At 49.2% G+C, this 14,941-nt stretch overlaps 8 protein-coding genes across 8 annotated transcripts; 4 read left to right on the top strand and 4 right to left on the bottom strand.

The window, feature by feature from the left end:
* Nucleotides 1–576: 576 nt before the first annotated feature.
* On the top strand, nt 577–1,628 carry ABOM_006221 (aldo/keto reductase family protein; the record flags this gene model as incomplete). The annotated part of the gene is made up of 2 exons (XM_022533350.1): nt 577–628; nt 688–1,628. 2 exons carry the CDS (start codon nt 577–579, stop codon nt 1,626–1,628), a joined length of 993 nt encoding a protein of 330 aa, XP_022388492.1.
* A 1,148-nt stretch (nt 1,629–2,776) lies between these two features.
* Nucleotides 2,777–3,694, top strand: ABOM_006220 (oxidoreductase; the record flags this gene model as incomplete). The annotated part of the gene is made up of 3 exons (XM_022533349.1): nt 2,777–3,224; nt 3,335–3,543; nt 3,605–3,694. 3 exons carry the CDS (start codon nt 2,777–2,779, stop codon nt 3,692–3,694), a joined length of 747 nt encoding a protein of 248 aa, XP_022388531.1.
* Nucleotides 3,695–5,442: 1,748 nt separating this feature from the next.
* ABOM_006219 (uncharacterized protein) lies at nt 5,443–5,964 on the top strand (the record flags this gene model as incomplete). The annotated part of the gene is made up of 1 exon (XM_022533348.1): nt 5,443–5,964. One exon carries the CDS (start codon nt 5,443–5,445, stop codon nt 5,962–5,964), a length of 522 nt encoding a protein of 173 aa, XP_022388515.1.
* Nucleotides 5,965–6,984: 1,020 nt separating this feature from the next.
* ABOM_006218 (NmrA/HSCARG family protein) lies at nt 6,985–8,030 on the bottom strand (the record flags this gene model as incomplete). The annotated part of the gene is made up of 3 exons (XM_022533347.1): nt 6,985–7,322; nt 7,386–7,806; nt 7,857–8,030. 3 exons carry the CDS (start codon nt 8,028–8,030, stop codon nt 6,985–6,987), a joined length of 933 nt encoding a protein of 310 aa, XP_022388514.1.
* A 794-nt stretch (nt 8,031–8,824) lies between these two features.
* Nucleotides 8,825–9,517, bottom strand: ABOM_006217 (glutathione S-transferase family protein; the record flags this gene model as incomplete). Its single annotated transcript, XM_022533346.1, has 1 exon — nt 8,825–9,517. One exon carries the CDS (start codon nt 9,515–9,517, stop codon nt 8,825–8,827), a length of 693 nt encoding a protein of 230 aa, XP_022388538.1.
* A 407-nt stretch (nt 9,518–9,924) lies between these two features.
* On the top strand, nt 9,925–10,412 carry ABOM_006216 (uncharacterized protein; the record flags this gene model as incomplete). Its single annotated transcript, XM_022533345.1, has 2 exons — nt 9,925–10,018; nt 10,081–10,412. The coding sequence occupies 2 exons, from the start codon at nt 9,925–9,927 to the stop codon at nt 10,410–10,412; spliced, it is 426 nt and encodes a 141-aa protein (XP_022388510.1).
* A 231-nt stretch (nt 10,413–10,643) lies between these two features.
* ABOM_006215 (uncharacterized protein) lies at nt 10,644–11,552 on the bottom strand (the record flags this gene model as incomplete). Its single annotated transcript, XM_022533344.1, has 1 exon — nt 10,644–11,552. One exon carries the CDS (start codon nt 11,550–11,552, stop codon nt 10,644–10,646), a length of 909 nt encoding a protein of 302 aa, XP_022388509.1.
* Nucleotides 11,553–12,393: 841 nt separating this feature from the next.
* On the bottom strand, nt 12,394–14,174 carry ABOM_006214 (uncharacterized protein; the record flags this gene model as incomplete). Its single annotated transcript, XM_022533343.1, has 3 exons — nt 12,394–12,640; nt 12,714–14,036; nt 14,119–14,174. 3 exons carry the CDS (start codon nt 14,172–14,174, stop codon nt 12,394–12,396), a joined length of 1,626 nt encoding a protein of 541 aa, XP_022388508.1.
* Between the last annotated feature and the right edge of the window lie 767 nt (nt 14,175–14,941).

Raw genomic sequence — 14,941 nt, 5'->3', positions numbered from 1 at the left:
TATTACTATATCTGATTCTTATTCATTTATTGCTGCATATATTTTATAGACCTGTCACCTGTATAACTGTATAAGATATTAGATAGAATAAAACAAATATCTATGAAATAATTGTTTTATATTATATGAAATAAATATTATATATAACTTGGCAGGAATACGGTGGGTATACTATAGAATATAGATTACTAAATATTAGAATCTATATCGAATCTACAGGTTTAGTTCTATTCACTTAAAATCTGCCGAAGGGCCCGATCTGTGCATCTGTGGGGTTTGGTGAGGCCTATATTTATCCTCAAGTCCATTAGTCTACAGTTCAGCCCTCACAATAGCTCTTGCTATCTTCGACTCAGCCTTGCCCCACCCCAAACCAACGGCACTAAATTCTGACTTGGTCACAACTGGCACCCTCGGATTTATCGCATTTTGGAGATATCCGATTACCGGCGATAAGCTATATATGGCGGATTTAATTTGCACATTGAAAAGGTATAAATGGAATGTGCCTAGTACGGAAGATGAGATTCCTCAGATCAGACCTCGTATATCTTTCGCAACATTCAATACCAAAACATGACTACTCTCGCTGGAAAGAGAATTAGCCAGAATGGCCTAGGCTTGATGCGTACGTATACCATCTCTTACTTCCCTCTGACCATATCGACATTTCCTGACACGTCACAGGCCTTATCTGGCATTACGGGCCCACTCCAGACGAGAAAGCCTTCAGGGTGCTCAAAACCGCCCTAGCAGCCGGGGCTAATGTCTGGAACGGCGCAGACTTCTACGGCCTGCCGGACAACAACTCCCTGCACCTAATGAATCGGTATTTCACTGCCTATCCCGAGGATGCTGAGAAAGTGGTCTTCACCGTTAAATCTGGTCTGAAGGACATGAAGACCTTCTCGATGGACTGTTCCCGGAACGGCCTGCGCGCCTTTGCAGACAACGCTCTGAAGATCCTGGATGGGAAGAAGAAGATCGACATCTTTGGTCTGGGAAGAGTGGATCCCAATGTACCAATCGAGGAGAGCGTGAGGGCTCTGGCGGAGCTCAGGGAAGAGGGCAAGATCGGGGGTATCCAGCTGAGCGAAGTGCGGGCGGACACCATCCGTCGTGCTGCTCGTGTAACGAAGATCGACATGGTCGAGGCTGAGATCAGTCTCTGGTCGAGAGAAGTATTTGAAAATGGGGTTGCGGAGGCCTGCGCGGAGAACGACATTGTCTTGGTGGCACATACTCCACTGGGTGCTGGAATGTTAACGGGAGCAATCAAGAGCGTGGACGATCTGCCTCAAACTCATCACCGTATGGTTCCCCGCTTCCAGCCTGAGAGTATTGCCCAAAATCGTCTGCTTGTTGAGCAGCTGGAGAAGCTCGCAGAGTCAAAGGGCTGTACTACGGCTCAGCTGGCACTGGCATGGGTGAAGGTTCAGAGCAGAAAACCAGGGATGCCCATCATTGTACCGATCGCTGGTGCCCGGTCCGAGGAACGAGTTCTGGAGAATACGGCGAATGTTGAATTGGATGATAGTGACCTTCAGATGATCCAGTCCATCTTGGACAGCTATCCCGTGGCAGGGGCGAGATATCCACCAGCGGCTGCCAGATTGAATGAGTACTAGACGATTAGATAGAATCCCCCCCTCTCTTGTATAATAGCTGCTGCGATTATTCGTATATAGAAATCTTAGAAATCTGATGCAAACCATAATACTCATCGTTCTGCTAGATATAAAAGCGTTATGCCGGTGAAAGACCATTCCATCCACTACCTCACATTCCACCGCCGGTTCTCTCCTATGGCTTGGCACTGGCCATATGTAAAGGGTGGCTGATAAAGATAGGACACTGACGGGTGAAACAAAGCCTCTGGGCATACGTCCAAGGAGACATCTTAATGGGAAACGGAGACAATGCCGAGGTCAGTTGAAGCATATGTCCTGTACGCACGTATATGCCGATGATTTTGCTACAAGAGAAATACATGGAAGAGGATCTCCCAGCTAGCAGCCCTAATCATGGATCTCTACAAAGAGTAACAGAGAATTATAATCTTTCTATGCTACATATTAGACTGTATTAGCTAAGTGTCGTATTGAAAGGCTAAGACATATAGAAATAGTTAGAATATATGCCTAGATAAGGACTAATCTTTAGGTCATGTGGGATGAACGGGTAGATGTAGAAAACGCGCGGTGGATGAGCAAGTATTTGGATAGTATATCTCCGGAGGGTATAAACAATGTGATTGCTATCTAGAATAACTGAGAATTTTAGATAGAAGCTGTGTATCTGTAAAACTACTTCCATTTTCTTGCTTGGTGGATATCTCGGTCACATAGGTGCAAATTATATATCAATGAGTTTAGACACACAGGAAGAATAGGTATAAGAGATTCAGTTCTAGGCATGAAATAACTCTGCGAGATATATAGTAGTTAAGAATCATAAGACTGAGTTTTATATTTGAGAGAGAAATTGCCAAATTTCCATCTTCCCTAGGAGAAGTTCTTGTAGGCGCCTGGAATCTAGGGTTACTTTGGCAACCGGTATAGCTGCAATAAACCAGTGGAGCCCGTAAAGTGGAACCACGGCTCACTCGGACACTCGGAGCCCGAGCGCTGATCAATACCAAGATATTTCATGACGTAGTATCTGCTTCCTGCATTTGCTTTATTTACACCCGCAGACGAAGCTACCTTGAGGACGGATAGCTTCCATTGCACCTCAAGTTCACAACCCGCCATTCAACCCATCACCCTATTCTCCAATGGCATCCTTCTCCAAATCAATCGCGATCATCGCCGGAGCTGGGCCGGGAACCGGAGCGTCCATCGCCCGTCGCTTCGCGAAGGCATATCCCGTCGTGCTCCTCGCGCGCAGTCAAGCGAGCCTCGACCCTCTGGTCCAGGGCATCAATCAGGATGGAGGATGCGCCATTGGCATCCCGGCCGACGTCACCAATGCGGGGAGTCTAAACGCCACCCTGAAGCAGATCGAGCAGCAGTTCGGATCCGATCTGACGGTGTCGGCGGCCGTCTTTAACGTGGCTAGCAAATTCACGCGCGCGCCATTCCTGGACTCCGGCGCAGAGTTCCTGGATAGTCTCGAGGCGACTGCGCGGGGGGCCTCGAATTTCTCCCAGGCAGTGTTGCCGTTGATGTTGCGCGCGGTGTCACAGGCAGAGTTGCGCCATCCGCCGACGATGATATTCACCGGTTCGTGATCGACAGATTGCCGGAGCCTGGGCGGGATGCTGATGGCCGCAAGGCGATCGGGTGACGCCCTCTCCAAACTCCAAAGCCACCCTACTGATTAGTCGTTCTAGGTGCAACGGCCGCCATGAAAGGGGGTCCCGGCTTGGGTTCATTTGCCATGAGCAAATTCGCGGTCCGGGCGCTCTCGCAATCGCTAGCGCGCGAATTTGGTCCCAAGGGCGTCCATGTTGCTCATGCCATTATCGACGGGATCATTGCGACAGAGAAGACGAAGGATTATAACAAAGACACGCCGGATGCCAAGATTGATCCCAACTGGGTAAGTGCTTTGCTTTCGCCGTTCTTTAGGCGAAAAGTATCACCGCTAACTGTGCCACTAGATCGCTGAGACGTACTGGTTCTTACATACCCAGCCCCGGTCGAGCTTTACCCATGAACTTGATCTCCGACCTTACTGCGAAAGCTGGTAAATAGGGATCACGGCAGTAGTGACGGGGAACTTCATGAAAGGTCTCTATATAAGTGACAACTTAGGGTAGGCTAGTATACACAGTTCTAAGTCGAAAGTTTCCGTTAAATCACTATTTTACGCCAAACCTCGAGGTTGTTAAAAGCAGATTTCTCGACCTTTTTATATAGTGTATTAGTAACTATACAAATATAATACCGAAGAATTAAAAATGTTCTGAATACAAAATAGTCTATGTATCAATTAGATTAGAATAAATTAAAGATTGGAATCCTCGGTATCCTCAAAATACCGTTACATAGATGCAAAGAAACAGTAAATATATCTATTACTATATTTATCGAAATCATAGTCAATTTTAATATTTATATATTAAATTGATTCATAAGTTCAAAAAATAGATTAACTATTTTCAAGTTTATTTATACTCTATAGCTAAAATATAGACTTTTAATCTTTTGGAATATACTAGTTACAGCGAATCCATATCTATTCTGTCTAAATAATAAAAAGAAAAGAGTAGATAAACAGTTTGAACAGTATATTAAGAAAGCTACATTGTTACCCTAATTGATGAATACCTGGCAAATGTGTCCCCCGAAGGACATGTTTCGTGCCCTCACCCTGGCTGTATTGGAAGGCCCGTAGCGACTACTAATTTGTTAAGCGGGTGCGAAGGAACTAGATTGATGGAGGATGGAGAGGAATCTTATAATTTTCAATGATGAGAAAAGACAATCTCTTAGGCATATCATATACCGGACAGTGCCTAAGAGTTATTGCTGCCATTCTACTGTACGTACTAGACATACGGGTTTACTACTTTATGGCACCTAATCTTGCCAGGATACATCGAATTAAAGAACAAGGAGTTTGTATTTTTAGACAATATTTTTTATTCTTAACTGAACATTTCTCTTGTATCCTCGGAGGTTGTCTGTTTTCTCACAGCTTAATAGACTACATTGTTGATAGTCAGCACTGAAACTTCTGTAAATATAGGTGATAAAGTCTCGCGGTCCTGTATGCTTCGAATTGTGGGAAGAGCGAAGCCAAAGCAGTATTAGATTTTTGTAGCTTTTTACTTGAATACTAGTGTCTGCTAGCAGGGAAAGGGATCAGTTGAAGGCCGCGATGACCCAGAAACATCAGTACGCTCCGGTCCCACAAATGTCTGCTTCCACCCCGGTCGAGATGGGCCATAACGAGCTGCCTCAGTCAAGGTCCATACGGCGCTTCCTGTATATCGCGGTCGTGTAGAAAGAAAGGATCCAGCGATGCTGAGCCCGTCAAACCCCGCAATTTCCACCCATCAGCCACAGCGAAGGGGGGCACCGGACGATTATCTCGGCTACGCTCATCCTCATCTTATCAGTAGGAGGTACTTATCATGGAGTCGAATAGGTCGATCACTACGCAGGAGCGAAGTTTCGCGCCTTGAGTATTGTGACTGTTCGCCGCTCAGTCTTGTCACGTTACCTACTGATAGAGTCCTAAATCATGTTCTCTTTCTACCATCAGTATACAGGTTTAACAGAGCGTTTCAATCCGTATATTGCGAGTTGTTCTACAATAGAACCACCAGTGTTGTTGTTGTTGAGCCCTCTTAGTCAGCACACAGCCGTAAGTAGGTAACTATTTATACCCCTCAAACCAGACCAGGCTTTCTCTATGCTCCCACAGCGTTTTATCCATCATTTAGCTCCCTCAACATAGGACAACTACAACGAAGACAAGGACAGTGTGAGGATGAAGGAGGCTACCGCAACACCGATGACGTCCGAACAAGAAGACCTCCACCAACCCTTGGGTGCGATGCACTCTGAATCAGCTCACGACTCGGACGACTCGCCCATGGTGTACGAGACTCCCCGAGACTACGCAACTTCGGCGCGCCAGGAGCGTGACCGCCTTATTGCCGAGGGCGCCGATCCGGATTCTGTTATCTTCCAAAGCGAAGTAAGGAAGTATGTCCCACGACGAGATGGCGATTCCCCTGCCGACTTTGCGAAGCGCTACGTCGAGACAATGCAGACTATGATTGGTCGCGGTGTTTCGATCCTGAATGATCAGTGTACGGCTGATACAATCCCGTCTGGGTTCGAAACTACAGATGGAAGATTTTTCGATTTGGGCCCGGGATCGGGCGCGACGAAGCGGGAGTTTCGAGAATTTAGTCAGTGGTTCTCGGAGGTGGTGGAAACAGGACAGGTGTATGAAGTGCCGGACAAGTGGTTGAAGTTTGAGAAGCCCTATCCAAGGGAGATTTGAATGGTAACACCGGGAAAAGCATCAAGTGCTTCCGTGCTACGCTATTTCGATGCAGCGAACACGAAGGACCCCTGCTGTTTTTTTCTTGCTAGATAAAAAATATTGTACGAGAATATTTGGTAGACATTCTCGGACAGTTGGTAGTAGATCTTAGCAACCTTTCTTTCCCTGTTGTTAGCGTTCCGGTCAGGAGGGTTTTATGAACGCGAATACTGGAAAGCTTCGACGTTGCAATCCACTTGTCATAAGCTCTACAGCTTGTCAGACTTAGCGATCCTCTTTTAGCTGGTTGGCTCCTGTTCCGATATGGTCGAACAAACCTCTGTAGTAACGCCTTTCGGAATACGCTGTCCACAGAAGTGGTCTTCTAGGAGCGAGCTGCAACGAGTTTCTAGAGCACTGAATACCCACAACTACGTAACGGGGTGGGATGCCTTCCCGATGTCTGTTTCTTCCCTCATCGGCGATTACAAATTGGGACTAATGATCAATAGGCGGACTACGTGGTTCGGTCCTGGGGTATGTAACATGTTGCGGCCGAGGAGGGCTCCGGGAGTGGGTATTCCGCGCGACCCACAAGCGGCGATCTTCGGACCCAGTTAGGGTTTACTCCGACAACCCCCAACGACGACACCGGTATACCGTCATGTACCGGGGTAGACTCTTCGTGGATCTCAGTGCTGGGTACGTCCAACTCTAGGATTCTTTGCTCCATGTAGCTCAAAATGACTTCTCGAGTTAAACTTGCTTCGAGGATGACGGCGTTGTGAGATCTGGTGGGTCATGGACAGAATGCTATAAGCATACTATAATGATTTAACCTATTGACTAGGTAACAGAGACCGCACGGGAAGATAATGAATTACTAGACACTGTGGCTTCTTGCAGCCTTCCCACTTTAATATACGGAAACTAGGGCAAGATAAACTATACTGGGAACAAAGCTCTGTGTATCTAATGACATATGTGATTCAAACCCCGACTTTATTGTATAAATACAACCAAGTTATATCTCTCTATTCACTGGAATGCCGCTTTATGTTTCTGAAGATACTCCTTCCACGAGGTCGCCTTCAATCCGACGCCAGCCAAAAGGCTTTTACTCTCATCCAAGCTACGGCCATTGTAATAGCCAGGGTTTTCGATAAAGAGGTGGTTCTCGAGCAGCTCGTCCGCTGCCGCCGGGGGCATGAAGCTCTTGTAAGTATCGTGATCCACTTGGACAAACCGAGTCTTTTGACCTGTCACCTCCTCGAAATCGCGGAGGATATCAGTCGGCGTGTAATAGTCGGCGGCAGCCAAAATCTGCGTGCCGATCACCTGATCGCGGTTCTTGATGGCTGCCACGACGAACTTGCCTATCGTCGGTCCTACGTTAGCGAGAGTCATTGTCTTTCACGAAAGCTGGTCTCCTTGCTTACCCAGATCTTCGGGGATATCAATCAGCGGAAAGCGGGCGGTGTTGGCCACGGGATAGGCCAATGTATAGATGCCATCGTCGCCCTTGCGGATCATACCAAACGCCTGGAAATTGGACATGAAGTAGGCGGGAAGGACGAACGTGGCCGGGATGCCGGTGGTACTGATGTACGCCTCCACCTTTTGCTTCATGTCGAAGTGGGGGACGTGGGTGAGCCTGCCGCCAGAGGTTTCGGTCACGTTGAGCAGAGACGAGAAGATGAGGTGCTGGACCCCGGCATCCTTGGCCGCATTGGCAACGTTTGTTCCATGGATTAGCTCCACCTCCGGACCACCTGAGCCCCAGCCAGGCGTGGTAACAAGGAACACCGTGTGCGAGCCGCGGATCGCCTCCACGAGCGATTCTTTGGAATCCATGTCGGCCTGTGGGCCTGGTCAGCTTCCCGGAATAGACACGATCGGAGGACACTCACGCTTTTGACCTCCACCCCTTGTTTAATCAGATTCTGCGCAGCGGGCTTGGATACATCCCGCGTGATGCCGCGAATCTTAAACTCCTGCGACAGCGCGGCATCAGCTAGGATAGCCCGGATGACGGAGCCTCCTTGATTGCCGGTCGCGCCAAAGATGGTAATGAGCTTGGACATGATGAGAGTGAAAGGAAAGTGTGCGTATTGATATTTATGATAGAACGAGTTCGTATCGTTTTAGATATAGCGAGTTCGTATTGCTGTAATGTAGACATGATCTGGAGAGAGACATACTTGGTTTATTTATATGCAATGATGTGCCTAGAGGTGTGGCCAGGGGAAGCATATAGTCGGATTACATCACCACTCCTAGACGGAGCGGACTAGGGCTTTCCGCCTGTCTTACTAACGTTGCTTATTGAAGCCCACCCTTGATCGTCGGACTGTGTAGTCCGCCGGTCACAGTGACAGGAAGAATCCAGACGCTGTATATGGTGGACCAGCTCGAAATTGTTTCATTCATGTTTTCATTAGACCTGATTGCGCTCATCAAGGTATCCTTGAGGCGTACGGTTGCTGCGGTATCTACTGTCACAAACTACTTGAAGCACCCCGACGAACACCTGAAATAACGCCTAAACCATCTCTTTAAAACAGGGAAAATCTACGCAGAAGCATACTAAATGCTTCAGGCACGCCGATACGGGCCGAAATAATTATTATCATAATCGTTGGTCAAGTGTGAAGTTAGGTGCCAAGACCAAGTGCAAGCCTGGATATCAGAGGAATTCAGAAGGCTAATCGGCTAGCTGCACACTCGCTCGGTACCATAGGGATGGCAGTAATGAGGATGAAGGAGAACACGAAGATACCCCGAATAAAATCAATATGTATTTCTCTAAGATATCTATGATGTATTGAAGTATATACAAAGCGAGAAAGTCCAAGGTGTCCGTATGGCAGCCGCCACACTATTTTCGAAATGCTGCGGTAGCACTGTTCAGCTTCTCCAACATCCTGTCCTGCTTCTCAATCAGATCACGGACAGTCGGGCGACTGTTCATTCTCTCCATCCACGCCGCCACATAGGGGAAATCTTTCATATCGAAGCCCTCATCCGCCAGCATATTTTGGGCGGCATTTTGCCACGAGACAAAAGCGAGATCGGCATACGACAGCTTCTCGCCTACCAGCCACTGACGCGTCGCCAACCACCGGTCGAGCACCTGCGACACCCGCCGGATCTCCTGGATATACCGATCGACCGCGCTTTGAAGGCGCTCTGGGTGATATCGCTTGAACCAAACTGCCTGCCCGTAGTACGGACCTTGGCCAGACATTTGGAAGTGCAACCACTGGCGGGCGTGGTGCGCTTCGGCGCTGCCGGGTGCGAAGCTGATTCTCTGGTCCTTGTCATAGGTTTCAACTAGATATTCGATAATAGCTCCGGACTCCCACAGCGTGAGCTCAGTATTAGGATCGTAAATGGCGGGCAGACGACCGTTAGGGTTGATCGCTTCGTAGGCAGGGGTTTTGAGTTCGCTGAAATCGGTGGGGATCGGTTCAGTGGGAAGGCCGAGTTCAGACAGGATGATGGAGACCTTGAATGGATTGGGGCCAAATGAGCCCCCGTAGACTCGAATTGGCTTGAGCGATTGGGCCATGATTACAGGTGTTCGTAGTCTAACAAAAAGGAGGAGGATGGTATGAGGATAAATGCGTTGCTGGGATCTTTGCAGGGCACACGGTCCAGGGTTTATAGCATTTCTCCACTAGTCTTTTGTCTGGCTCTTTCTTGTAATCCAGTCACTCCGGAGACATATCTTCTAAAGCCCTTCTCCTATGTGAACAAACTAGGTAACGAACAGAGTGGGAACTTGCTGCCCCCCACTCTTGTCGGCCTATCGCTGGACCAACTAACCCCGAACCCCGAAGCTGCCTACCAACATAACAAACTGGCGGATCATTTCTTTTGAAAGTCCTACTGTCACAACACGAACCAAAGACGACCGATCTTTGCTACAACACCCTCCCTCTTATCCTCAAAGCCCTAGATCTACCCTCCGGTAATATGACCTGGACCCGACAATTGCCCGTGGTTCTTTGCGGCAGGAATTCCGAGGTCAGCGCCTGGGTCACAAAGGCCCTGCAACCCGAGTATCAAGGTATGCCCACCCAGTGCTCCCGCAGGTATCGCTCACCTTGTATGCTTAACCCACTGGCCCAGTGATACGATCGATCCTGTGTGAAAAGGCTGGCCAGCGCGAGATTCCAAGTTTGCTGGCGGAGAGTCCAGGGTTTGGCTCTGTTGGGACCGCCGAGGCCCCCGTAGCCGTGGTAGTGGGTGGCGGCTACAGCCAAGAAGATTTGGAGTTGCTTCGGGCTGCCTGTCAGGGTCTCAGGCCGGTTACCTGGGTGAAGGTGTTGCCGAAAGGCTCGCTCTCGTCTTTGCCGCCTCCGTCAGAATACGGGTCGGAGTTGGGGGAGAGAATTAAGCGATATTTGAATCAGCTCGAAGAGAAGGGCCAGCTAGGTGAAGACTGTGTTCACGGCATATGAGCTAGGGTATGACTTGGGAGGTAGCATCTTATTGAATACGTGAAGCTCTTCAGGGAATACAATCTCCCAGAGCATAGTAGAAAACAACAAAGTTAATTAAATATACATTACAAGCTGAGACACTGCCTTCTGTTCAACCAGATGTTAGTCTCCCAGCTTTAGGATTACCATGTACAAATGTATACTGAAATTTCAACCCACTCCCCCCCCGTTACCAACCCATCTGCGACATTACTTGGTTTTCTTCCGGTCCTCACGTAGAAAGTCCTCCACCGTGGTCCATTTCAATTCGGGATAGCGGTCATTGTCGAGAGGTTGCAGCTTCCCCTCGCCCGAGAAGATATTGACCATATATTGCATGCCTTGCCAGATTGGCATGGTCTGATTGTGGCCACCAAACAGCTTCAGCACCCAGATCATGAACTCCATAATTCCAATTGTTCCCATCCACGACGAGTGAAACGGTCTGCCGTCAACCCTGGCCGCAGCGTCACAGATGCCCCTCACATTGACGACGTCGCCGGCAATGCGCAGGAAGCGCGGCGTGGGATTCGGATCGGCAGCTACGGCGGCTGTGTATGCGGCTGTATCTGCGACGGTCGTGAAGTCCAGCAGCTGTGTGTCGCTCCCAATATACGCCACTTTCCCCTTCTTGTGGTTGATCATGGGCGAGTCGCCTCCTAGCAGGTCCATGAAGCCACCGTTTAGGATACTCGTCCAGGTGATTCCCGAGCGATCGAGACGCGGGTGGAATTGGCGCCGCAGGTCCAGGTTCCGATTAGACCCCGGTTGCGTTTTCGTGAAGTCCAACGAGAAATCCGAAGGGATGAAGCGCGGCACCTTGGCTGCTACGGCGGCGTCAAGGAGGTTGCCTTGTGCAGTGTGGATGACGTCTGCCAGGCCCTGCAGCGTGGAAACAACACAGGTGGCGCCTGTCAGCTCCGTCTGGAGCGTCGTGGTATTGGTGAGGTCGACCGGCACGACAGAGACCCCAAGGTCACGGAGGGTTTGGGTGCGAGAAGCGTCAGTGTTGGGGCGCACCAGAGCCTTGACGGCGATACCACGATTCGTCAGCTCCTTGGCGACGAGCTGGCCTAGCATGCCCGTGGCACCGGCGACTGCCACAAATCGTGAAGACATTGTTCCTTCTCTTCTTTGCTCTTTGGTCTCGTGGTGGGAACTGAGCATACTCCGGGGTATGGATCACACGCAAGGACTGCTGTTTAACTTTCAAATAGCCTTATAGGAGGTCTAGTTGGCTGGCTTTTGATTGCAATGACTATGTAGTCTTGCAACAACATATTATATATATAATCAAGCACCCTCATGTTTGTCCCCGCGACTACAGAGGCTGCTCATGTAAGCGTAATTGCACACATAACCCATGTGCGGGATGGGGTACTCCGTTTCCTCGGTGTCTCGGCCTCTCACACTGTGGATACCCTAATGAAAATTCGGCGAGGGACAACACTACTTTTTTTTCTTTTCAATTTGTGTCTACATGGAATACTGATCACTGTATGCAGTGTCCCTATGACTGCTTTAACAAGATAAGACCACTTCGTAGAGTGTCTTGCATCAATATGACCCTTGGTATGTGAAGCCTACGATCGAAGGATTGGTCCATCCCTCTAGGCAGTTGGCCTTTATGCACCTGATCACTGCATGGTACGTTTCTAGTTCCAATCCTGTTCTGATTCGTATATTGAATCGGCATTACCGCCAGATTTCCTTTCCACCAAGTCATACTGCTCAAAGTATAGAGGAGTTCTCTGATGAGCGGCACCAAATTCGATGGATGTTATCAAGTATTGCGTGACTAATTCGCCAGAGCCGTTCAAAGCGCCCTTGCACCGTTTCCTTCCTAGCGCATAGAAATAACCACAGAGCAGGGGCAATGAATTGCGTTCCATAGAAGCCTAAATGGTGCTTTGGGATTCAATAAAAGAAAGTGGTTGCGCTAGCCTCTCCGGTCCAGCCGTCACACACTCTCTAAAGATGGAAGCGTGTTGTTATCTTGCGGAGATGCCGATGATGGGGACTCGAAGGTGCATAAACGATTGATGACGCGGAGAAAGTGGCAGGCCTGCGCATCATTGCTGGGCCAGCTATGCAAGAGAGTGTCCTGCATGGTCTGGATATCCTGAAGAAGGGATGCTCTGTAGGGGTATGAGGCGCTCGATCTCAAGAAGACACAGTATATCAGGCTGACATGGAAGAGACAGTAACTAATAACGGTTTTAGGTTAGTCGGAACATTTCGATCATCGAGAGGCACGAGAGAAAGAGAGGTTTCACGTACAGAAGAAACGACGCAGCCACACGAGGATACGACCGATTCTGCATACACCCCAGAACTAGCTGCATACTTTCCCGAGCAGTCTCAACGCACCGCAACGCCGCGACCCGATGCTCATCGTTTCCACCATCCGTCGTCCATGCCATCAGATACGGTCGCCAGAGCAGAATCCTGAGGTTCTTGTCGCAAATCCGCAGCCGATCCCCGGCGAACCGCAGGAATGGGGATTTGGTGGAGAGGCTGGGATCATGTAGGTAGGATGGGCAAGTGTCGCGCCACACATTGATCTGGGTTTCAAGCCTGCAAACTTCGTGAAGCGGCACACTCGGGTAGGCGAGTAGAATACGATAGATAGAATTCGCCATCTGATGGAACCGCGCTTGCGCGATGAGTCCGGTATACAGGGTGGGACCGTCTACCTCCGTCGGCGGCACAGTTGTTTCGGGATTGAGGGACTTCTGAATTATCAGCTGGAGCAATTCAGGAGAGGCGGATGTGTGAGAAGCTATTACCTCGTCTGGTATGTTCAGGACCGCCTGAGTCTTGATGAAGCTGCTTTCTGGTAGCAGGAGGGGCAAACCAAAGCTCTTGGCGACGCAACTATCAAAAATATACAAAGTCCACCACACCCGTCTCCTGCATTCTTTCTCCAGTAAGCTCAATGTGTCATCAGGAAAGTCGCGATGGTACCCAAGATTCATCGCCATGTGAGCCGCAATAGTAAGATACTGAAGGCTCTTCTCTTGCATGCCAGATCTCTGGGCAAAATCATGCAAGAGGAGCAAGGACTGCAGGAGCATCCGGCTTCCCAGATCCAGCAAAGATACGCCCTGGAGGAGTTCGACGGCCTGATTGTAAAACTCGTGGTCAATTCCTGGTTGCACATCACTATGGCACCAAGCACCTGTGGCCAGAACTGCGTTCCACAGGATGTGCCACTCCAGGCCATGGGCCGTAGATGGTTGAGATTGAGCTTCCGCCCTGAAAGATGCCTCATGGATAAAAGGGTAAACGGGATGATAACTGGCAAAGTAGGCATCAATGAAGACTGCGTAATGGCCCGTGTCAGCTCCTGGAATATTTCCCCATGGCAGTCCTAAGGATGGGACGCCGCTAGGATCCAGTGTGGGGTTGGGGAATCCCTGCGCCAGCGGTGGGTTGTCGACGGGCATTGAGAAGGGTAGTAGATCGGCGGACAGTACGGTGCCATCCTCGCTGGAATCGTGAACTAGAGAGCGGACAATGTACTCCACATCGCCGGTAGGAAATAGTCGTTGCAAGGCTGTTTCGAACTGACCCAAGCGCTTCTCAACATTGGCTAAATGGCTGTCTTTCCCACACGGGTCCTCCCGTCCCACAGAAACATTAGATCCTGTATCCTACAACACCCTATCTGATAACTACTTACGCCCGGGTTAGAGGAGTTCGAACCACCTTCGCGGTGTAGGTACACTCCTTCTTCATTTGTCGGCAGCGGGCACAGACGGGATGCTCTTTTGAACACTGCCTCCCGTCATCAGCTTTGCAAACGCAGAGAGTGTGGCAGGCGAATGCTCGCACATACTTTTGCTTTCCTCGTCCTACACTCGTTGCACTACAGAATGTTCAGATGATGCTATTCCAATCTCGATTTAGCCATAAATTACTCACGGAGGGGATATGCGGATTGCGAGGGATGTGATCCATCCTGGATGAAACAGTGAACACGTTCAAATTGAACAACGAAGGCAGATCTGGCTCTCTCAAGCTTTTCTGTAGGTTGGCTGCGGTGGCTGTGGTGAACCGAATCCGGCGGGTGCTGACAAAACAATTTATAAAAGTAGGGTCTTCCGTAATTCCGAACGATCACCACATATGTATGAGTTCCACGCAAGTCATAAGGTTACCTAGGGTGTAAGAGTACGATTATTTATAAGCTACGATGCTCCTACAGAGAAACGGCAAATATTCAAACATGCTCCACCTTACTTAGAAGGGAATGGATTAAATCTGTCGTTGACGACCAGGCGCGTATCCGCCCTGTCTAGCACCATGGAGATAAGTTAGCTCCCTGCCACTGAGAGACTTAGTTTAGTGTTCATTCTATAGTTGGGTCTACATTCGCAATCGCCGAATGCTGACTATGACTTTGAGTATACTTTTTTGATGGAGAATGGTAGGGACATTTCACTTTCACGGCCGCTTCTCCGTTCCAGATAATGATAGTAGATTGATTGTGCCAAGATAGGAGA

This window comes from Aspergillus bombycis (assembly GCF_001792695.1).
Source record: "Aspergillus bombycis strain NRRL26010 chromosome Unknown contig00050, whole genome shotgun sequence".
Taxonomy (NCBI): Eukaryota; Fungi; Ascomycota; class Eurotiomycetes; order Eurotiales; family Aspergillaceae; genus Aspergillus; species Aspergillus bombycis.
The sequence above is the reverse complement of the archived record's forward strand: the minus strand, read 5'-3'. Positions and strand labels throughout refer to the sequence as shown.